The sequence below is a fragment of the Sciurus carolinensis genome, chromosome 5 (genome assembly GCF_902686445.1).
Source record: "Sciurus carolinensis chromosome 5, mSciCar1.2, whole genome shotgun sequence".
In the NCBI taxonomy this organism is placed as follows: Eukaryota; Metazoa; Chordata; class Mammalia; order Rodentia; family Sciuridae; genus Sciurus; species Sciurus carolinensis.
Genome location: NC_062217.1, coordinates 40319640 through 40343669, shown reverse-complemented (window position 1 = coordinate 40343669; position 24030 = coordinate 40319640). Strand labels below are relative to the sequence as shown.

The 24030-nt window shown below is 34.7% G+C and overlaps 1 protein-coding gene across 1 annotated transcript; it reads left to right on the top strand.

Annotated features, from left to right (window-relative positions):
- Nucleotides 1-526: 526 nt before the first annotated feature.
- On the top strand, nt 527-23514 carry Itm2b (integral membrane protein 2B). Its single transcript, XM_047553466.1, has 6 exons — nt 527-795; nt 17495-17623; nt 19374-19580; nt 21056-21166; nt 21813-21963; nt 23140-23514. Exons 1-6 carry the CDS (start codon nt 679-681, stop codon nt 23223-23225), a joined length of 801 nt encoding a protein of 266 aa, XP_047409422.1. The 5' UTR covers nt 527-678; the 3' UTR covers nt 23226-23514.
- Nucleotides 23515-24030: the final 516 nt, after the last annotated feature.

The following is a 24030-nucleotide window of genomic DNA, read 5'->3' as shown; positions in this document are numbered from 1 at the left end:
GGCAACGCCCTTGGGCGAGGTCTGTGGAAGATAAAGTCAGATCACAAATAGAGAGCTCTGAAATTTCTGTGCTGTAGTGAGTCGTTTCGCTAATAAATGGCAAAAATGGAGATCTTTCTAACAAGAATTCCTTGGCCTTAAGTTCGCGGTGGGGGCAGCCGGCAAGGTAGAGGTGGCCATGGTGCTGCCAGAGGTTAACTCATTGTGTGCGGCGAACCACAAAGTTCACCCGATTTTGCCACCAACCTGCAACATTGGACCCGGAGGTAAACTGGTTGAAAGTGAAATCAGAACCGGAAAATCCAGGCGACCCAGAGAAACCACCAGCCCTCACCCAAGTGCACCCACCCACCGAGACGAGTCGGGTTCCGCGCGCGGCTTGGGGGCCTGGGCAGGGTCTGGCGCAGCGGTCGGCCCCGCCCCCGTCCCCAGGCCCCGCCCCTCCGGCAGCCAGCTCCGCCCCTCCGACCTCAGGCCCCGCCCGCCCCCGCGCCAGAGCTGGGAGGCTGCGAGAGCTGAGGTAGTCGCCGCTTCAGCCGCTGCACCGCCGCGGGAGCTTTGTCAGCTGCCGCTGAGTCGCGCCCGCAGCCCGGCCGAGGAGGCTGCAGCCGCAGCCGGGAGCCCGCTGCCCGCGCCTCCATCCCGTAGCCGCGCGCCCAGGGCGCCCCAGGCCGCACCATGGTGAAGGTGACGTTCAACTCGGCTCTGGCCCAGAAGGAGGCCAAGAAGGACGATCCCAAGAGCGGCGAGGAGGCGCTCATCATTCCCCCCGACGCCGTCGCGGTGGACTGCAAGGTCCGAGCCCGGGGAGGTCGGGGAGCGGGGGCTGGGCCCGGCGGGGCAGCTGCGCGGGATGGGGGGCCCCGGGCGAGCCCGCGCTCCCCCCGCCGTGCGGCCGCGGCTCCTTCTTTGTACAGAGGTGCGTGTGCAGCCCGCGGCGCCCACCGCAGGGTCCCGGGGCTGCGCGCGTCCCCAGTCGCTCGTGCGGTCCTGCGATGTGCGCGGGGCCGGGAGCTGGCCGGCTCCACCTGGGACCGGCAGCGACAGGCAAAACAAGCACCACCGAGTTTGGCACTTCCCCTTCCCAGTATAAATAATGCTCCTAAAATGGCTGACATCATTCCAAGCCTAAACCTCTGTTGTTTCCTACTTTCGTTTCCAGGCTGAACAGCACTTGGACTAAGTCCAGCAACTGCAAGCGTCTTAATTTTAAAAGCGTTTTCTCCTTTACTTTCCTTTTCCATGGCTTTTCGGTGTTGGCAGGTGAACTTCACTGTGGGGTCTGGAGGAGGGGGCGAGGCGCTAGTCGGCTAGGAGTAGGTTCTGGGTTGAATAATTAAAACTATATTCCAGGTAAAGGTCAGTAATGACTATGTGGATGTTAGTGTAAAATCAGCAGTTGACATTTAAATATTTTATCAGCGTCTTTATGAGAGCTCCTGGTGCGAAGTGAAAGCAAAAAATTTGCCTCCAACTCCTTAAAAATCTTCCTTCGTTTTATAAGATACCTCTTCAGCCCTAAGTAAAAATCACGAGTGGAGCCGTTATTAACTTTTAGTGGTTTAAATATGAATTTAGTATTCTCAGAAGTTGCCTCTTCCTTCTAGATCCTCTTTAGGCTGCAAAATTAAGTACGGTAGAAATTAACTGTAGAAGTTAGGTTGCTTAGCTTAATTTTCGTTAGTACTCTTCAAGCCTTAGTAGGGTAATTTTAGTTTTGACTTAAATCATTTGTGTGCCAAGTATGAGTAATACGAATTTTTATATGGTCTAATGAAAATTACTACTGAAAAATGGGCCACTAATATACTATAAAATTTTTGAGAATATAATGATAATCTGGATATGCCTGTACTTATTTTCTGGCAATGTTCTAGTCAGAAATGACGGGTTGGTTTTTAAATGACTTGCCTTGCCTTGAAATAGGAACAGTGAACTGATTCCCTAAAAGGATTAAAGGTTTTGGTTTTGGTATTAGTATTGTTTTCCTGAATCCATTGCAAGCAGTCGTGGTCTTAAAAGAAAATGTTTGGAATGCACAGAGGAAAATTGTACTTGCAAATTACCTTAGCTCTTTTTAATCTAATAAAAATTGTACCTAAAATATATTGATAGTCAAGTACCCGGTCAGAACAACCTCAGAGATATATTTGTAATGCTATTATATATGTATGTAATTTTTAAATCCTACAAACAAATGTAACTCCTCCCATTTAAAAAAAAGAGGAGGAGAGAGCATTGGATGATGTCATTTCATATAGCTTTTCTCTGTTCCACTGTAGTGAAGAAGATTTGAAACTAGACAAATATCAAAATTATATTTGCTGAGCAGCTTAACTCTGACTTTTAACAATTTTTGTTCTTTATGAACTAGTTACCCTATTTTGAGTTTTTAGACTTTCTCACAAATTCATCGTAACTTAAATTTTGTGGTTGTTGAGGCTATTAAAAGTAACCATTTATAGCTCTGTACTTTGTTTTTCATTTCTTATTTTCTCAGATCCCCATCTTCAAAGAAAAATGGGACTTAGTAGTGAGGACCAGACTCTTTCTATATAACCCAACACGTTAGTCACAGATGAACTGGTAGATACAAAAATAAAGAGTTCTTTTTCCACCTATAAGCTGAAAGATGTTTTTCTTCATTGGGTTACAAACGATTTTTCTACATTAAAAGTAGGATCCTTATAATCAGTCACTTAATAGATAAAGGAAGACCTTACTTAATGACAGATATTTGAAAGAGAACTTCTGATCTCTCCATCTTAGAGCTGAGTCTGTGATTACATAATGTTCTCTAGCTCCTTGGGGGTGACTGTGTGACAACCACCTTGTCTGACTGCCTGGACAGGGAACCAAATTAGCCCTAATGTATTTTGCCTGGGGCATTTCCTTTGCTTGGTTGGTTGAGAGGATCTAGTGAGGCTAGTTAACGCCTAGTACTCCGAGTAAGAATTTTTAAAAACCTTTTAACTCTCCTAGCCCACAATATCTATTTACCAGTATTTTTCAGAACGTGCTCTTGAGGACCAATTGCTCTAGTATCATCTGGAGTTTTGGTTTTAAACTGCAGATTCTACTAACTTATGCCACAAGAATTCTGATCACTCTAGTCAGCTGTCTTATATAACATGCATTCCAATACTTTTACACTGCTCCTCTCTTTTGCTGTATTTCTCTCTGCAGGGGGAGAACTACCCTCCAGAAGCAATTTCATTGCTCTATTGTGGTTTCAGTCTTGTCTTTTCAGTAGCTGTTAATCCCAGCAGCTATTTCTATTGATTATATTATCTCAATCAAGTAGCTCATTTTTTTTCTTCCCCTAAATTTCCCTGTTAATTGTTTTCACCTTCCTCCACCTGGCTTGGTGGTCATAAAGCTCTTAGAGGAATCAAAACAGCAAATAATCTATAGAATTTGCTTTGTGTGACAAAAAAAGTGAATTTGAAATGATAAACACATTTTGTGTTATAGGTAACAATACATTTATTTTTATGTCTATAGCTTTGAACCTTGGAAAATTATATGCATATAGGATATCAAAATACCGAATGTATTGAATCAGAAGTCCCAGTTTTGTCATTATGTAACTGCTTGATCTTGGGCTTAAATTTTAGTTTTCCTGTCTGTGAGATAGGGTAGGACCAGATGGTCTGTAAAGATTCTTCCAGTTTTAAAATTCTGTGGAGATGCTAGGATTGCATAATTTTATTTTGGCAAGAATTAAATTGTTTTAATTGTGAAAAATAACAACTACTGCCTCACTCTAACTAGACTGTTCCCTTTCTTCTTTTCCATGCTTAACATATTACATTCCTCCCTCATCTTAAGTAGCAGTGGGCTGAAGAAAAAGGAGATGAATAAAGGAATTATGTAATAAAGCAAATTCTCATTTTTGGTTACCTCACTGTAGAACAGACAAGTTGTCAACAACTCTTTTGTTGCGACGCCTGCTTATGAAACCTTTCCCAATATCAGGCCCTGAAAAAGCTTGTGTTTGCTTCATTAATTATCCCCACAAGCCATTTTGCTGATACAGAATGTTGCCTGCTCTTTAAGTCCATAGATGTCTTTAAAAGAAAGAGAAATAAAATGCATAAATAGGAGAGAAAATGGGGCAGGAAGGGAGCATGAGAGAAAGTGAAAGACAACTAAGCTCTGAGTTACCCATCACAAAATGGCTGTTTGACCCTAGTTGTTTATACTTTCGGATTTTCCCTATATGCACAATTAGGACTGAAGGATTTCCTAATATGGTCTATTGTTTATGGTAGTGATTTCTGGGTTTTATGGGCTTGGGGGGTTGAGGGAGGATCATAAAATGCATATCAGGACTGAAATGTGTTAATCTTTATAGAAGGAATTGGAAGCTTAATTCTCTTTAACCAAATACACATCATTACCTAGTTATATAATTTTGTGTTTGCAAACATTGGCCAGTAAAACCTTTACAATCATTACATTTTGGTTACCATGGATGATGTGGCTATCTGAAGTGATGATTTAGTGCTGGGAGATAAATGAATTGCCTCTGTGTATCCCAAGTGCCTTGGCAGAATCTCCTGTGTTTACATTCCCGGTACCCATCCCCAACTGGACGCTGCTGCTGTTGAGGGTGTGTAAGATTGCATATCATGCCATTAGAGGCAAGATACCTGCCAGAAGGTCTCCCAGAATTGTAGTTTTCCCAGCTGGACAAGCTCATGTACTATCCTTGGTGTAATCAGCCTGTAAGACTTCATGGAATTCAGTTCAGCTATATAAGAGGTTTATGTGAATAGAAGTATATTTTATTTATTTATTTTAACCAGAAATGACTTGAACACATTTATGGCACAGGCTTATTTAAGATGATTTAGAATTTAGGAAATGCTTATTATGCATTGCTAAAACTTGACTTGTGTAGAAATGTCCATAGCAAAAAATGTACCAATCTATAATTGTGGGACATTTTCTTTATCACAGACAACTTGAATGTCTCTGAAAAAGCCCATTTTTTTTCCCCCTAAAGGAAATTCTTTCTGAGTTCCTATTTAACTGAAGCTTGAACTATTTTGTATATCATGTAAAGGGAGATCCAGGGGGGAAAAATTTATCTTTTCAAATAGGACAAAATGAATTCACTCTCTTGAACTTTTTGGCAAATGTGTCACTTTTTATTGGAGCTTAAGGACTTTCCCACCAAAGGACTTCAGGCCATAACTGCTGTCTATTAAAGGATTTAACTATTCTGAATGTGAATGAGGTGGTTTTTGTCTAAGTGATCTAGAAAATAGTGACAATGAAATGGTGCTTTAAATAAGTTTGTGTTTTGTATAAAGATAGTTATTGCCAGCCTCTCTTTGCTGAAAGCTTAACAGGGAAAGTCCTACCAAATAGACAACTGAAAATTATTTTACAAATATGACTCTAAGGCCATCATTTTTAAAAATCTCCATTTAATTGTGATTATTCGCTTTAATCAGTAGTTGAGACATATTCATAATAGCTTCAAGGAAATTAATATAATCTCATTTTATAAGTGTTAACAATTGAATGAATAAGATTAAGTAATTATAGATTTTTAAAGCTCTGTGATTGATTGGTTATGCCATATTTCTATAATTGCACCATTTTGGGAACATGAACTCTTTATCCTAAACAGAAAAATTTGAATCTTGAGTTATAGAAATGAGACAATTACCCTTTCTATTTATGATAGAGGAACATTCTGATTTTTTACTTAATATTTTTCTTTTAATCATGATAAGTTTCTAGAAGTAATTTTATGACTTAAAGCTAATATAAATATGATGAGAAATTAATGTTGAAATAAAATTTATGCTCACTTTGGTAGCACATATACTAATTTTGAAATAAAATTTGCATAGTTTATAAATACCACTTATAAGTAAAATATCCTGGAAATTTATTTGGGAAACAAAACTTCTAACACTACTAAGCATAGTGTTAGATATTTAATCCTTTGAAAATTTCAAATATTTGCACAAACCTTTTTGGCATAGTTGAATTCCATACTTCAAGGAAGAAACAAGAAGTTTTGGTGGGTGTTGCATACTTAAATGTTTAACTTTTAATGCCAAAATTCTTTTTAAACATCAAATTTGTTTTTTCAGAATAAGTTTAAGGATAAAACTTAAATCTAAATGTTTTTCTCTGTTTATATTTGATTATAGTGTTATATTACTATATTTAAAATTACTTAATGTAAAAACCAAAACTGTGCATGGTGGCACACACCTGGAATCCCTGGGGCTCAGGAGGCTGAGGCGGGAAGATCACAAGTCCAAAGCCAGCCTCAGCAAATTATTGGGACCCTAAGCAACTTAGCAAGATCCTGTTTCAAAATAAAAATAAAAATAAGAAGGGCTGGGGATGTTGCTCAGTGAAAAAGCACCCCTGGGTTCAATTCCCAGTACAAAAAAAAAGTAAAAACAGTAAATTGTGTTGTTAATTAAACCTCTGGAATCATTGCAACAGGTGAAAGAAGACCTCATCTTTATGCTGGGAAAAACAATTTTGAGAGACAGTTTGTTTAGGTCTGCATTATCATTTTTAGTCTTTCATCTTACATTTTATAACTTTTTCCTTCCATTTATTTTTTTATTACTTTTATTTTACTACTAGGACATTTTTAAAAATTGGGTCCAATGTTACCTAATCTTCCAGTTTTTATATTTTCTGGTTCTTACTGTTTTGTTTTTGGTGCTGAGGATTGAACCCAGGGCCTCCCACACACTAAGCCTGCATTCTGCCCCTGAAGTCAACACTTAGCCCAATACTCCTCCAACCTTTTTCTTCATTTGTTTGCTTTGCAATCCTCCAGTTCGTTTGCAGTACCGGAGTGGAACTCAGGTACTCCGTGACCCTTTTTATTTTTTATGTTGGGCTGGGACTGTATAGCTCCGTGATAGAGTGCTTGCCTAGCATGTGCAAGGTTCTGTGTACAATCCCCAGCACTGCACCCTACACCCAGAAAAAAAAGACAGAAAGAAAGGAAAAAGAAAAAGGTGGAGAGACAGGATCCAGCGAAATAGCCTAGACTGGCCTTGAATTTGCACTCTGTCATCCTCAACGTCCCAAGTTGCTGGGATTACAGATAATGTGCTTCTGTGCCAGTTTAATCCTCCAGTTTTCAATGATGAGCCAGAAATTAGGATTTTTACTTGAATTCGTGCAATAAGTTAGCCAGAAGCATTGGACCATCATTTTGCAATCTCTTTAAAGTAAAAATCAGCTGGAAAGTTATGGTCCATGTGCTCAAATGTGGTCTAATGCTTTTTTTCCATAGCCTGTGAGGTAGGAATGCTTTGTACATTTTTAAGTGGTGGGGAGAAATCAAATGAATGATATTTCTCCCTTTTACCCAATGTCCTAACTGAATGGAGGGTGCCATTCAGGAAGCAGTATTGTCAAGGATTCCTTCCTACAACATAAAAACCCTTGGGATTTAGAACTTTTTATTTCTTCCCTACATAATAGGTGTTTATATACTCTTTAAAATTTAATTTGGGGTTTTACCAAAGTAACAGTTAAAAATGCAAATAGTCCTGTCCTATCTCAGAGGAACACATTTTTTAAAATCATAGTATCATTATCCATAGTCAAATGTACAGATCTTGAGTGTCCAGTTAGATAATTTTAAATTATACCTGAAATAAACACCCGATCAAGATAGAACATTGTCATCAATTCAGAGTACCTGATACTCTTTTACAGTTTATCCTCTCTTCTCAGAGACAATCTCTGTTCTAATTTCTAAGCCCTCAAATTAATTAGAGGCAGTCATGTTTACTCTTTAGCTTCTTCTTGTATTCTGCTTCCAGGGTGGCCACTGGACCACATTCTGCTTTTGAGAAAATTTAGAAAAAAGTGTTCTTTCTGAGGTTTTGGTGAATAGAGTTGGATAGATTTAAGAAACCCCACTGATCCCCCTGACTAGCATCTTTGTGCTGGAAACAACTTGCCCAAACCATATGTAGTGATCTCAACTGTGCATTTCTCTAAATCACTGGTTCTCAAACTTTTGATCTCAGAACTCCTTATGTTAAAAATTTTTCAGAATCTCAAAGATCTTTTTTTACTTATGCAGATATATCTTGATATTTTCTGTATTAGAAATTAAAACAAAATATTTAAAATAATAATAAGCCTGTAGTATATTAACATAAATAACACTTATGAATAATAAAATTTTCTAAGCAACCAAAATGATTTAAAGACTAAGAGCATTGTTTTACATTTTTACAGGTTTTTTTAATGAATAGCTCAATAGAGAACAGCTGGATTCTCATCAACTTCTGCGCTCTATTGTGATCACATGTTTAGCTTCTGGAAAACACTGCACACCAGTGAGAATGAAAGTGAAACAGTGTCAGTGTTTTATTATGGAAATAGTTTGACCTTTTGGACACCCCCACCCCCACCCCAACCGCAAAGGTCCTTGACCTCATTTGAACAGCTACTTTAAATACTTGCTTATACTGTTTTTTCATAGTTTTTATTTTTTGTTTTGTTTTATGGTTTTAGATATTAACCATAGATATATCTAAATGGAAGGTGAATATTTAGCCCTTTCTATGTATTTACGTATTACACATGTAATCAGTTTTCTGGGTATATAGTTATAGCAATTTCTGCTCAATTATATCTGAATAATACACTTTTATTGTACTTTCTTACATGAAACTTTTTTATTTGATCATTATTTTGGGGGCTAGAGGGAAGGTTATTTAATATTCTAGGCAAGTGCTCTACCACTGAGCTACATTTTAGGCTGGAAGTTAATACTCTATGTTTTTAATGCCAGTTTATCCTCAAATACTTAGAATTCAGTAGAATTGTCTTTAGACTCACCAGGTACCTCACCAAGTTTCATATTTTTCTTGGTGAGTTCCTACCTGTCTTCATTCTTCCAGTCTCAACTGATTACTCTGGACACATTGCTATATAGATGTCTTGAGAATCATAATCATCCTAGAATTGCTTTTGCCTCCAACCCATCTTGGATCTGCAGTCTTATTTTTATAAATCTGGAGAAAAAGTGTCTCTGATAAAAATTTTTAAAGCCTTTCATGTCTGAGAATCCTTTATCCTGCCCAATTGATGATTGATCTGGGTATAAAATTCTAGGTTAGCAGTAATTTTCTCAGCATTTTGATAGTATTTGCTTCACTGTCTTCTTATCTAATGCCATTCTGTTTCCTAGTTCTTTGTACAGTACTCCACCCCACCACTGCCCATCTCCTCTAGAAGCTTGAGATTTTCTCCTTATGCTTTGAGATTTTTCCTGATGCTTTCAGCTTTTGAACTTAATTAACAATATCTATTGTCATTCATTTCCATTCTCAGTGGCTACGTTTTCATCTGTTTATTCCTTTACTAGTATTTCACTGGACTTTCAGGAGGAAGCTAAAGCAAGCATTTAACTGAAAACCAATACTGGACTTCCAACTCAGCTGTCTTGATGATTTTTAAAAGATTAATTAGAGCATTTTTATTAAAAAATGGACTTAATGATAATTAATAATGAATAATAATAGAATCTATCTGAATTATTATTAGCACTAATTTAAGATCCAAAAGGATGACCTAGAAAGTTAGAGGGTGCATCTTCTATTTTCCCTCTTCAAAGTGACAATGCTCTTTCAAACCACTCTGCCAACTTTGAGTTTGCTTTATTGCTTTATTACTCTATACTTGAGTTTCATTTTTGTAATCTTCCCTTTTTAATTTGAGATGTGTATATATTGATGTGCCTGAGTATTTCTTTATTGTTTTTGCTTCAGGTGTAAATGATTTTAGTACTTTGTTACTATCCTTTGTAATATGAACAATAAAAAAAAAAAAATCTTATTGATTTTGTCAATATGTAAAAAAAATGCTGTTGTTATAATAGTTAACACATGCAGTGCTTACTATGAGTGTGACTCTGTTTCGATAAGCCTATTAAAATAGCAGAAATCTGTAGAAACTCAAGCTTTGTTGTTTCTGGTTGGGTCTGTATTGTTCAAATGTGACATTGTTTCACTTCATTTATTGCCCAAGTTAATTTATCTAAGCTATCTAGTCAGATGCAGACCTAGCTCCATGTGTTTCTTTCTTTAAGTTGCTTGTGGAGTCAGATGATGAACCTTATTAACTCCAGATATTTTAATGTTACACAAAATTTTACTTAACTCCCCTGGGCCTTGATAGGTTTATCTGTAAAATGATGTGTTGGAATAACTGACTTTTCATGGTACTTCATAAGGGATTTTTTTCTCTCTCTGATAAATACTGATCACCTTCAGAAGCAACTATTCCATGGTCAGACTGAACAGCCCAGCCTTCCAGAAGCACATAGTGTAGCTAGGAAAGACCTACCAGTTATGTAAGTAGTATATAGCAAATTAATCACGACCTGCTTAAATATCTGTAACTGCTTTCACAAGAGACTGAAAGTACGGAAGCAAGTAAATAATTTCACTGAGCCCTAGGGTCAAAGCATTTCTCACCTGCTAATTATAGAGAAACAGATACCCATGAACTGTAAGTTCTTTTTCCTAGTTAATCGTTTTGTATAACTTTTGAAATTTCGTACTTGGGTAAAAGATAATATGTAACTGTCCATATTTAAATTATTATATGATTTTATGTGGGCTGGGGATGTAGTTCAGTGGTAGACTCATGAGGCCCTGGGTTGAATTTCCAACATTATCATAAATAAATACTCCCCATCCCCTCTCTTGCCAAGTTTTCTGTTCTGCATTTCAAATGGAATTACCATATTTGAATATGAATATGTAATATTTATCTTGAATGACATTAAAGTCCAACATTTATACAAAAAGTGATTCCAAAACAGGTTTGCTTTTATCCTTTTCAATCTTGACAATTTTATAATGAATTATGTAGGAGGAGAACATTCCTATCATGCTTGAAATTTTTAGGAAGACAGTTGACACAGGAACAGTATCCCAATGTAATTCAGCCAGTGGTAGGAAAAAAATCTATCTTAACTAATTTAGCTTTTCCTGGTAAAGGCTATCATTCACAATAAATAACTTTTGCATATAATATTGTTGTTTACAAACATCTGCTGGTTTGTGCTGGTCTAGGCTTTCTTTTTGCTATTCTAATCCCTTTCAACTCATCAATATGAATTTGAAAGTCTGCTAAAAAATTCACTTCATAAACTATTCTTGCTAGTATAGTTCTGTTCATAGATTGAATAAATACCGCATAGAAATGATGGTCATCTTTTCTACTGTAGAAAAAAGGATAGATTTTAAGGTATTCATATAGCAACGTTTTACTTTGTGCCACTACTCTGCTGGTCACTAATGATACACATGTGATTAAGTTACGATCCAGCCCTAGATATTGACTTTTATAGCCTGCCTGACTTTTTTTTTTTTCTGACCTATTTTTCTTTACCTAGGCCTGTGCTAATTTTCTGTGGTGCTAATAATTTGAATCAGCTTCCATAGATTTCTCACAAGAGTTAGACATTATGCAATAGCTTTTTGGTTTTATTTTCTTCCTCTATTGCTGATTATACTTTGTAGGATATGTTAATAAAAAATGTTAACTTGTAGACATTATAGTTTGAAAATGTTCTCCCCTTTTTTTTTTTAAACTTCACCCATTCCAAATGCAGAATTAAGGGGCTAACATTATTGATCATAACATGTTAGTGTAATTACCAATTTTGACTCAATGTTAATTAACTTCGCTAAACAAAAGCCTGTACTGAAAAGGTCAGAGACCTTTGTGAAATATTAAGACAGCTTTCTCTTTCTAAGTATATAGTCCCAATCACTTGGAAAACTTCCTGTTTGTGTCAAACAATCTTTTCCATGTGGATTTCATAATGCCAGTTAAGACAATAGCAGTCGTATTTGAGAAGGCAAATTAGGAAGCAAAGTTCAGATGCTGACTTAAGTGGGTAAGAAAAAAAATGCAAACATATATTTGGTATCTTTTTAGATTGTTAACTTAATTAGCTAGAGATTTTGTTTTACATATAGCAGATATATTTGGTAATTAAGGCTATTGATGATGGAGAGATCACTAGATCATGTCTTTTTGATACTTCCATACTGAAGAAAGTAATCTAAGTAGAAGTAAGGTTAGTAGAACATACCAGCCTCTAAAACCCCGAACTCAAAGTCTTTTATATGGAGAAATAGTTTAAGTTGTTTTATTCTATAAGTGTACAGAAGGAGCCAACTCAGTCATAGCTGAAAATGAAGATCGGGGTTCAAAATCAAGCAACATTGTAGAAAAGAACTTTTGATTTTCAAGCAGGAAGAAAAATGTTGAGAGAGGAGTTGAGAATACAAGAATGTTTTTTTAAATGTGAATAACCAGGTTTTTAAAATATTGGTAGCGAATTCTGTTTTGGAAAACACATATAGTCCAAACAACACATCATGGGTAGATGACCTGTGTATACCTTTATTAACCTGTGTTACCCCAACATGTTTTGAAATGTTTCTTATCAAAAAAAATTTTTTTTTTACTTTTGAAGATTCAGTAACCCATGATATTCTGAGTAAATTATGTTGGTTCTTTTCCATGTTTGTTTTATTTTTATATTTTAAGTGTTTTTATATCATTACTTATGTGTTTCTGTCTCTCAGTTTTTAAACCTAAGATATATTTTCCTCTTTAGTATATAGCTTTGCTGTTTTGTTTTGATAGTGTAAAATAGCACATCTGAGAACTTTGAAAATGTCTCTTACAAGCTTCATTCACATATAAAAAAGGTTCAAATAGAAGTGCCTGAGGATGTGAAGTGATTTGTTAGAATAGAATAAAAAATTATTGGGAAAAAACTTACATTTTATTTGAGTTAAATTTATAATTGAAGCACATTTACTGAAGCTTCTTAGGGAATTAATTGAGATGACCTGATTCTTAACTAACTGAAGCAACAGAACACAATTTATATCTTTCATTTTAAGATATAATTGGCTACTTCTACTTTGTCAACCAAAAAGATTTATTTGAATAAGAAATTAGTATGGTGCTGCAATGAAACACTTTGAAAGCCCTGACTTTGTGTATCTGCCGTTTCTATATCTGCTATTATTTATAGGCCAGCGTGTACTTCAGTGTCTTCATTTATAAACTGGGCTAAAATCTTGAGGTTTCAGGAAGATTAATGAGATGGTAATGGTACAGCACCTGTGGGAGTTCCGTTACCTTGTAAGCACAATTTAAGGTGTACCAGTTTTATTATAGTACAGGGGGAGGAAATACCTAGGTGACTTCTATTAAATTAGGCCAGGTAAAGTTATATACCCCAGTGAAGAAGCTCCTGCTTCTTAGTGATTTTTAAAAATTGTTCTTAATTATGACATATTCCAAGTATATGAAAACAGAGAGCCTATGGTATATTTTGGTTTTAAAGTCTTAAATATCATACTTAGTATACTTAAATATGTACTTATATATTGTATGACTTGCCTGGTTTTTTTAGTTCATTATTATGTTTCTTAGATTTGTCTAAAAATCAACAGAGCTGGTTGATTCTTTTTAACCATATTATACATTTATAACACTTTATATTTTAGATTTTCAGTTTTTTTTTTTTGCCGTGCTGGGGATTGAACCCAGGGCCTTGTGCTTATGAGGGAAGATGCTACCAACTGAGCTATATCCCCAGCCCTAGTTTTTTTGTTATTGACAGTTATGCAGTAAACATTGTTGGACATCTTTATTCACTACAGAAGTTTATCTAAGGTTTTATCCCCTAGGATTGGAATTCTTAGGGCCTAAGATAAATGAAGCTTTAATTTTGTTAGTTAGTGCCAATTTGTTCTCCAGAGTAGTAGTACCAACTCCTGTCAGCAGCGTGAAAATTCTCAAATTCCCTTTATTCAGTGCTTTCCACAACACTTGGTATTATTAGACTTTCTTTTGTTTCCTGGTATGTAGGAACTCGGTTACTGTTTTCCCCACCTTCCATGTTGAATTATAATTTACATGCAGTACAACTTATCCATTTTATTTGTATAGTTGGAGTTTATGGTAGCAGTATAAAATCTTGGGTCCACTGCAAAGGTCAAAATAGAAAATCTTTCCATCACCCTAAAATGTTTCTCATGCTTCTGTATAGACAGTTTTTCCAGCCCCTCACTGTGCTGCCACCAAGCAGCATTTTGTCACAATATTTTTGCCTTTTCTAGAATTTCATACAATAGTCTTTTGTGTTGGACTTCTTTCACTTATCATGTTTTTGAGATTCAGCTGTGGGGGTGTGTTAATTTTATTCCTTTTTATTGCTCTCTGTTTCGTAGTGTGAATATATCACAATTTGTCCATTTATTAGTTGACAGATATTTTGGGTTTTTGTTTGGGATTATTTTTTTTTAAACTTTTTTTTAAATTGTAAATGGACACAATATACATATATTTTTTTTAATGTGGTACTGAGGATTGAGCCCAGTGCCTCACATTTGAGGCAACTGTTCTATCACTGAGCTACAGCCCCTGGGACTGTTTTGAATATTCATGTACACATCTTTGAGTGAATTTTGGATATTTGAGTTTTTAGCAGTCTTGCTGATTAGCTTTGAATAATTTGACTTTCTCAGATTTTATACAAAGATTATTTATAAATAACGACAGTTTTTTTCTTTTTCTAATCCTGTACCTATTGTTCCTGTTCTTGTTTGCCTACTAGGATCTCTAGTAAAATGTTGAAAGGAAACAATCAATTTTAATGGGAATCTCTGTACTCCTGACTTGAAAAGGTATTATATAAGTCAAATTTTACCCATAAGTGTGAGGTTTGCTGTAGATTTTCATTAAAGTTCAAAAATTTTACTTCTTCTAGTTTACAAAGGAATTTTATTATGAATGGAAGTTGAATTTTGTCAAAATGCATTTTCTATATATTTTAAGATAGTCAAGGGTTTTTCCTCAAGTAAAGCTTACTCTTCGAAATGTTATAATTTAATCACTAGAGAACACTTTTAAATCTTGACTGTATTTTAATCCATTTTTCATGACTCAAATTATGAGACATTTGTCTGTCACACATAGTGTTAATTTTGACCATAAATGCTCATGGTATGAGGCATGTCTTAATCCCATTTGAATTTCCCACAGCATCTAGCACAGTACATTACACATAACAGATCTTTAATAAATGTTGAACTGGGCTTAAGTAAGGCTACTGTTTTTGCTACTTAGCCAGTTTGTTGTGAATCATGAATTATGATGCTGCTCTCTCCTGTCTTGTTAGTTGCTGATGTAACTTTTGTAAATCATAAAAAGTTTAGTAGCCAAAGCTCTTTTTTTTTTCCAATATCTAAGTTTTGTTCACTCATCAAATACCTGCATGCCTACTAAGTGCTATACTTAGTTTTGTGTTACCAGCAATACCAAATGAATGTAAACTGATATTCCTAAGAACCTTATAGCATATTAGGAAGAGAGAAGATCTATATGTGAACATAAGTGAGTACTAGGAATGTAGAGAGGGGAAAAAGAAATTACATAGACTTTGAAAACTTGGTAGCTTTTTTATGAAGCTTCTGACTATGGTGCATAGCCTTTGGGTCCATAATTTGGTTATTCAAAAACTGTTTATTTCTTCATTCATAAGCCATATTTCACATTCTCGAGGTGCTTAAATGATCTATGGACAATCGAAGTATTTTATAAATATGCTTTTTCAAGAATTTGCTATTTTTTTCTTTTATTCTAATTCTGAAAAGTGGCTTTTTAATAATATGAGAATTCAACTTCATACCATGATCTGTAATGACCCTTTGTGATCTTCTCCAGTTACTTCAATCCTCATGTCTTGACTCCTCCCTATCATATTGAGTATTCCAAATATATTACCACATAGTCCTTGGAAATGTGCTTTCTGTCTCTGTGATTTTATTCATCCCTTTTGTCTTACATATAATTTCCTTTAGCTCTCTTCTGCCTTGGTTATGAATATTTATCCTTTAGCATTCCACCCAAGTATTTTCTCCCCAGGAAATCTTCCCAAACTCATCCCTTATGTGTTCTCTGTGCCCATATCATATTTATATTCTCTACAGTTGTATATGTATCTATTCTCTGACTGATCCAATTGGTCTCTTCCTTGGCAGAGGCTGTATTCCCAGTGCCCATTGATAGCTCTTGGCATTTGGTAGACATTTACAGTTTTTTCTCAAAATTGTTTGTTGAACAGTTAAAATGATTTATCAAAAAACTTGAAAACTTGACTGTTAAGACTGTGTATAATTTTATAGGTGTCTGCCTAGGGTCTTTGTCTATTTATGTGCTATTAAAAGAGGAAAACCTGGCAGATAGGGTGGGTGTGTTCATACATTTGACTGTCTCAGCAGCTGATACCAAATGTTAGAAATGACTTATTTCCATCTGTCATGCCCATCCCCCACCCTGCTTCTGCCCTGAAATTATGTTAGGAACAATTTCCTATCTCCCTAGATATTTGTATCAGACTGAGGCTCAGGCAAAACATACTTTATTCAAGATTTATCATAATACCTAGTAACTCCCTGCTGTTCTTTTAACTTTAGCACACTATTACTCTTGCTCTTGGTTCCTGTAACATTTGGGATTAGATTTTTCCTAATAAAATCAAGATAAAATTCCTCATCTTGAAGTTGAAAACATATAACCCACATATTTTCTTGGTTTGATAAACTCACATTATTTTTATTCATCGTTCATACAGTTTTTCTGTCTAATTTATTTATGTTATTATATAGGCTTAGGTTAAGTCTACTTTGTCCATTAATGTACTCTATATTGGGTTTTAGTTTTTATTATTGAATTGGTTTTTTAATTAATAACTGGTCTTTATTTTTCTGCTACTTTGAATTTAAATAAAATGAAGAACTTAAGCAAACTGGTGTTTAGGGTAGAACAAACAGGAATTCTAAGGTTATTTCTAAGAAACTTTGTGCTCTTTGAGATTCTAATTGTTTAAAGAATTTTAGCATCATATTATCAGTTCTGTCCTTTCTCATTTTCCTGTTAACTTTTTCTTATGGATGAATTAGGAATGGTTTTATGCCTTGTATGAAATATGAACTACTTATAGCAGGCTAATGCATAATTTTAAGAATGATCTGATAAAGGAATTCCCTAGATCTGTGTAATAAATGAAACTTAATATCATATTGCAAGACAAAGTTGTAACCTTTTCTAAATTTTAAGACAGTAGATGATCAAAAGTTGTGCATGGAAAATAGAAATTATAGAGTGTATCTTTGCTTTAGACATGTTTAGCAGTTGTGGTATTGAAAGTTAGAAGGCTTAATTCTCCCTAAGTACCAATGTCTCCCAGATGAGAAGGCATTGGGGTTATTATTACTACCAATTATTTTTCCTGGGTTGATTTTGATCAGGGGTGTAACTCCTTTGGTCTTTATGTCTTCATTCATTGAAACAATAATCCTTAAGGTTTTTTCATTCCTGAGCCTTTTGTGATTCTGCTCAAAGAGAGATATTGACTGTCCATTTTATATTTTAGGATCCAGATGATGTGGTACCAGTTGGCCAGAGAAGAGCCTGGTGTTGGTGCATGTGCTTTGGACTAGCATTTATGCTAGCAGGTGTCATTCTTGGAGGAGCTTATCTGTACAAATATTTCGCACTTCAAGTAAGTTTTAAAAAATACTTTTTGCAATCTGTGACTTTGAACCAGAACAGTGGTCCTGTTCTAAAGCTGTATTTAAAAATCTCCTAATCATGTTTGCCACACCCATTACATACACAGTCACTGTAGTGAGAGTAGCAGTATTTTGAGATGGTAAAGAGTTTAAATGACTCTTTAGTTTGGACTATTAGATAATTTTTCAAAATTGACTCCCCTTCATTTTACTACTATAAGTAATGGCTAAAAGGTATAGTACTATGAATTGCCAATTGAATAAATCCATTAGCCACAAATATTGTCTTGTTGACGGACTGTTACTTGATAGCCACTTTGGTTTACTCCCACAATAACCATTTACTCTTGAGCCCAGAGCACACTGGCAGCACGTCTGTATGCCTCTTCTTGACTCATTGATTTGTTTAAAAAGTAGGATAACTGCAGCAGTGATAATGTAGTAACTTAGGGTAAAAGTTGCTTATAAGTTAGAGTGTTTAATAGTAATTCCAGTGAATTGAGACATAGGTTTTCTTTTTCTCCCAATTAATTATGACTTCTTTTGTGGTATATTTTTCTAGGCAATCATTCAGTAGGGTTTTTTCCCCCTGTAGGAATTTTACTATAGGAAATTTACTTTAAAGTTTTTATGACTATTTCAGATATTTTAATGTTTCAGAATTTGGAGAGACAGTTGAAAACTAGTTCACTTTAAAATTTTAATTTTGAAATATAGAATGTATAAATTTCATGCTGATTTTCTGTATTATTCAAGATGATGGCAAGTTGATAGACATTACTGAAATGCTAGTCATTTTAAAAAAAATTTTTTAGTTGTTGATGAACCTCTATTTATTGATTTATATGGGATGCTAAGAATCGAATCCAATGCCTCACACATGCTAGGCAAGTGCTCTACCACTGAGCTACAACCCCAGCCTACTAGTCATTTTTAAATATGATTTTTTTTTACAAGAAATACATGTGCTACAGATAAAGATCATTTGCATTTCTACTGTCCAGAGATAACATTTAGTGCCAAAACATTTTGTTGATATTTCTCTAGTCTTTATTGTATATATGTGTACTGTACACCACCCCCAACATACACACACATGAAGTATATATATTATGGTTTATTTATCATCTAAATGTAAGAGGTTGCAAGAAAAATGCTATTTAGATAGAGGTTGGAACTTCAGTAATGCTTACATTTAAATGTAAGACAGTTATAAAGATTTACTGAAATATGTTTTTCACTTAATTATGATGTAGTTTAAGGAAAAGTCAGATTTATGTGTACTTAGGTGTAAACTTCAGAAAATTATCATTGAAAGGAAAAATTATTTAATAATGAAGCTACATCAAAAGTATGTTCTTTCAGGAAAAAAGTTACTCGTTCCTGCATATATTCTTTTATGAAAAACAGTGCCTGCAGTTAGAAGTAGGCCTGCATGTTTCTTCAGACTTAACTTGTCACTAGATGAATAATTGTTCTTACATTCTGTTTTTATCTACCACAAAAAGTAAAGGGAAAATCAGCTGCTTTTCCTCTTCTGAAGCCATTTTTTAATATTACTTCAGAACCTGATCTTAAAGAACAAGTTAACTCTGTAATTAAACTGTCTGAGTTGTCATCTAAAAGTAAGAGTTTGCAAGCAAAATGCTATTTAGATAGAGGTGGCAGCTTAAGTAATGCTTACATTTAAAAATCTGTCTCATGCTGAATTTCTGAAATGAGTGTTTAAACTCTCTATAGCCAGATGACGTGTACTACTGTGGAATAAAGTACATCAAAGATGATGTCATCCTAAATGAGCCTTCTGCAGATGCCCCAGCTGCTCGCTACCAGACAATTGAAGAAAATATTAAGATCTTTGAAGAAGATGAGGTTGAATTCATCAGTGTGCCTGTCCCAGAATTTGCAGATAGTGATCCTGCCAACATTGTTCATGACTTTAACAAGGTGAGCCCAGGGTTCAGAATTGTAAAAAGAATGCAGTTTCTTTAATTTATGCTTTTTGTAGTTTTAATTTCAGTATCTGCTGTATTTTCTCTTTAGTGTTTTTTATTTTTAAAATGGAATTGGGTTTCTCTGCTTTATCTGAAGCAGACCCCTGGGGACCTGGTCTTCTCATTTCTTGCCTTTCTTTCCTTGCCTTATCTATTGTGAAAGCCCACTTCATGGCTGTTCTACATTTGCTGGCAAATTACTATTGTTTTTTCTTACTCCCATATTTTTCTTAGGATGTAATTTGTGTTCCCACTTCTTTGTAGCATTTTCAGAAATTATTAATTTGTTAATCTTTTTCTTAAGTTCTCATTCTCCATTTCCCCCCTACTTTTCAACATTTTTATGCAATGGGAAAGAGTTGAAGTGATACCCAAATCTTCTAGTCGGGCTCCAATATTTTGCTATATTTGCTTCATCTTTATTTTCCTCTCATTTGATTCTTTACCTCTAAATACTTATCTGTTCCCTCTTAAGAAAAAGGATGTTGTTCCACATAACCACAATGTCATTATCACGTCTAAGAAAATTAACATGATAATACAGCATATTTAACATATAGTTTACATTTCAATTTCCCCAATACTTTTGTCCCAAGAATTTTCTTCCTCAAACCAAGATTCAGATTCAGAACTTCTCTTACTGCCTGTCCTTTCGATGTCACTGTATAAGCTTGTCGTTTTGAACATTGACATGTATCACTGAAGTTAATTTTGCAAACATTTCATATGAACTGTTTTGAAAAATTACTTCAAGATAAAAACCTTAGCCAAAGTAATTAGTAAATAAGAGCTAACACTCACTGAGTTCTTAGAAATTTCAGTATTGTAGGGTTCATTCATTAACTCAAAACTATTTTTTGAAATGGGCTTTCTCGAGTGGGCTTTCTCATCTGAACCACAGAAGATAAAATCATTTAAGAGGTTGTTTTTGCAGTTTCCTAAGGATGGGACTAGTATTTCAGATACATAGGAGAGAGGGAAAGGGGTATTGCTTATAAGTGAAGGGAACCAAATCTCCCAATCCAATGATGGGTATTTGTAATTTATTTTAATAGGTATTGTTATTACTTATTATAAGAATTTTATTTACTAGCAATAATTTTTCCTCCCTCATTCCTACTTTCCTATCTCACCAAATTCCTAAATTGTTGAAATATAGGTGATTTATACATTCTAAACTCAACCCATTTGGGCTGGGGTTGTGGTTTAGTGGTAGAGTGCTTGCCTAGCATGTGTGAGGTGTACTGGGTTTGATTCTCAGCACTACACATAAATAAATGAATAAAATAAGGTATCAACATCTAAAAAATTTTTTTTGAAAAATAAAAAAATAGTCAACCCATTTTATTGGTACAGTTAGTCTTAAAATCTAGTTGCTGACTGTCTTACAGATGTTCATCTAACTAAAATGTATCTTTTTCTTCCCAGAAACTCACTGCTTATTTAGATCTTAACCTGGATAAATGCTATGTGATCCCTCTGAACACTTCCATTGTTATGCCACCCAGAAACCTGTTGGAGTTACTTATTAACATCAAGGTATAAATGTTTAATATTTTCATTAATAATATTGTTACATTGTCTTGGAAGTCTCTGCTTCAAAATTAACCCTGTAGGAGCCCATCCTACCAGAATATAACCAAGAGTTTTACAAAGTACTACTCAGACTCATAGCTTTTTTCTTCTTTTATTTTTGAATGTTTTATATTCTGAAATTAAAATATAATTTAAGTTTTCCTAAAGGACCAGAAAGTATTAGCCAACTACTTAATTCTGATGCCGTAGACAGTATGTAAACAAATAGGTATGACTGTATTCCAACAAAACTCTTATTTATAACTGGGCATAGTAGCATTCACCTATGGTCCCAGCTATTCGGGAGTATAAGGCAGGAGGACACTTGATCTCAAGATTTTGAGGTTAGCCTGGGTAACATACTAAGGCCCTATCTTAAAAACAAAAAAACCCCAAAACTCTGTGTGTGTGTGTGTATGTATATGTATATACATATGTGTGTGTGTGTGTGTGTGTGCATATATATATATAAATATATATATATAGTGAATGGTTAGTAGTTTGTTAATCCCTATGTACTACTAAAATCTCTTAAGAATTGTATCCTTTTTCTAGTTTGTTCAATGTATATTTTGAGATTTTCTTGTAATATGTTATTTTCTAAATGTAGGCTGGAACCTATCTGCCACAGTCATACCTGATTCATGAACACATGGTTATTACTGATCGCATTGAAAACATTGATCACTTGGGTTTCTTTATTTATCGACTGTGTCATGACAAGGAAACTTACAAACTGCAACGCAGAGAAACTATTAAAGGTAATGCTTATTAACATGAAAAACACTGGCAGAAAATTCCATTATGCCACTTCATTATGTTAAATGATTTAGATGAAGCCTGGTCATTATTATCAATATACTTGCCATGAATGTGAAAATAAAATTATATTGTGTTACTGTATAATATTTCCAGATTCATAGAATCATCTTAATTTAAATACACCCTTTGCAGATAGAAAAAACAGGTCAGTTTGAAATGACATTGCCTTGAAAAACATGTGTCTCATTTTCCACATAGTTGCCCAGTCTGACTTTCAGTCTGTAGCTCAGCCATTCTGAAATGGGTCTTATGTAAAAGGTCTCCTCAGATCAGATCTTCGCTTGTATTCTCAGAGTTCTGGATCATAAGCAAGCTGTTTGTCTTTTAGATCAGAGTGAAGATAATCATAGTTTAGTTAGAAAAGAACAAGAGTGAGGAATTTAGAGCTTTGATCCAACTCACGTAACTTTGCTGAATCACTTAACCTTTGTTTTCTCACCTGAAAAATAAGGAAACAGTATGTCCCTATTTCCTTTCCATTGTAAAAGTAAAATGAGAGTACCTGTGACAGCACTATAGAAAGTAAGAAGTGCCATTTAAATGCACTGTGGTATGATTTCTTTGGAATTGTGTCACCCAGTAAAAGTGCTTTCCTGGCTTTTTATTAGCACTTTTAATAATACTGTTCTCTCACCTTGAGGCTGATGAGTCATCTGAAACCTACCACTTGATTCCTTATATTTAAAAATTATCTTGGTTCATAATTTTTGTATTTGTTCTTTGTAGGTAGGTTCATAATTTTTTTTAAGTCAAACTGATTCATACAAACTGATACATACAAAATACATACCAACATTTTTCTTTTTTATTGTACTTTTCTCAGTTTCCACAAATACCTCCATGGTCATGCAAATAATACCATACTCAAGATATAAACATTTCCAAAACTTCAGGTTCAAAAATTTGTAAGCAATCTCTAAGTCATTATTATCGTTGCTATGATCTGTGAGATGCTTAGTTGAGAAAAGGGAGAAAAATTATTTTCTGCAATGTAAGCAAAACTTTAGAAGTTTATGGAATATAGTAAAATATTTTTATGTCTAAAATATAACTATGAAGATTAATGTATTTATCACTAAAGAACCAAAATTCAAAAACTTTTCCCTCCCAAACAGGTATTCAGAAACGTGAAGCCAGTGATTGTGTCACAATTCGGCATTTTGAAAACAAATTTGCCGTGGAAACTTTAATTTGTTCTTGAACAGTCAAGAAGAACATGAAGAAAAATTTAATACCACAGCATAACCCCACCCTTTGTATTTTGTGCAGTGATTATTTTTTAAAATCTTCTTTCATGTAAGTAGCAAACAGGGCTTCACTATCTTTTCATCTCATGAATTCAATTAAAACCATTACCTTTAAAAAAATCTTTTCTTCTTTCTAAGTGTGGAGTCTTTTATATTTGAATTAGTAATTGTATGAAGTCATAGATACTACTGCACTTCACCACCGATCTTAGTATTAGGATGAATTAAAATTTCTTGAAATCATTTGTCTGGATTTTTATGTTTTAATTATGCATTTTCAAGAGGAGGGGTTATCTGAAGAATAATCATATATGTGCATACATTAAAATGGACCACAGTGACTTATTTGTAGTTGTTAGTTGCCCTGCTGCCTAGGTCGTTAGAGCATTTGAGCACACATTTTAATTTTCCTTTAATTAAAATGTACAGTATTTTCAATGTTGCATTTAACTATTTAGAGTATGATTTCCACCTTGATGTTTTACTATCCTAGACATCTGCTGTAATAATATTTTAGAAAATGTTTGGAGTTTAAGAAATAACTTGTGTTACTAATTTGTATAATCCATATCTGTGCAATGGAATATAAATATCACAAAGTTGTTTGACTAGACTGTGTGTTGTTTTTCCCATATAATAAAACCAAAGAATAATTTGGTTCTTCATATCTTAAGATAATCCACATAAAGAAACTATTTTTTAAAAATTCAGTTCTCTATATACAGTGAGTACAATCATAGATTTTTAAAAATAAAAATA

Coding starts and splice junctions, on each gene's coding strand:
- Itm2b (XM_047553466.1), top strand. CDS start 679: ATGGTGAAGGTGACGTTCAACTCGGCTCTGGCCCAGAAGGAGGCCAAG. Junction 17,624..19,373: donor ACAAATATTTCGCACTTCAA/GTAAGTTTTAAA, acceptor AACTCTCTATAG/CCAGATGACGTGTACTACTG. Junction 21,964..23,139: donor ACGCAGAGAAACTATTAAAG/GTAATGCTTATT, acceptor CCTCCCAAACAG/GTATTCAGAAACGTGAAGCC.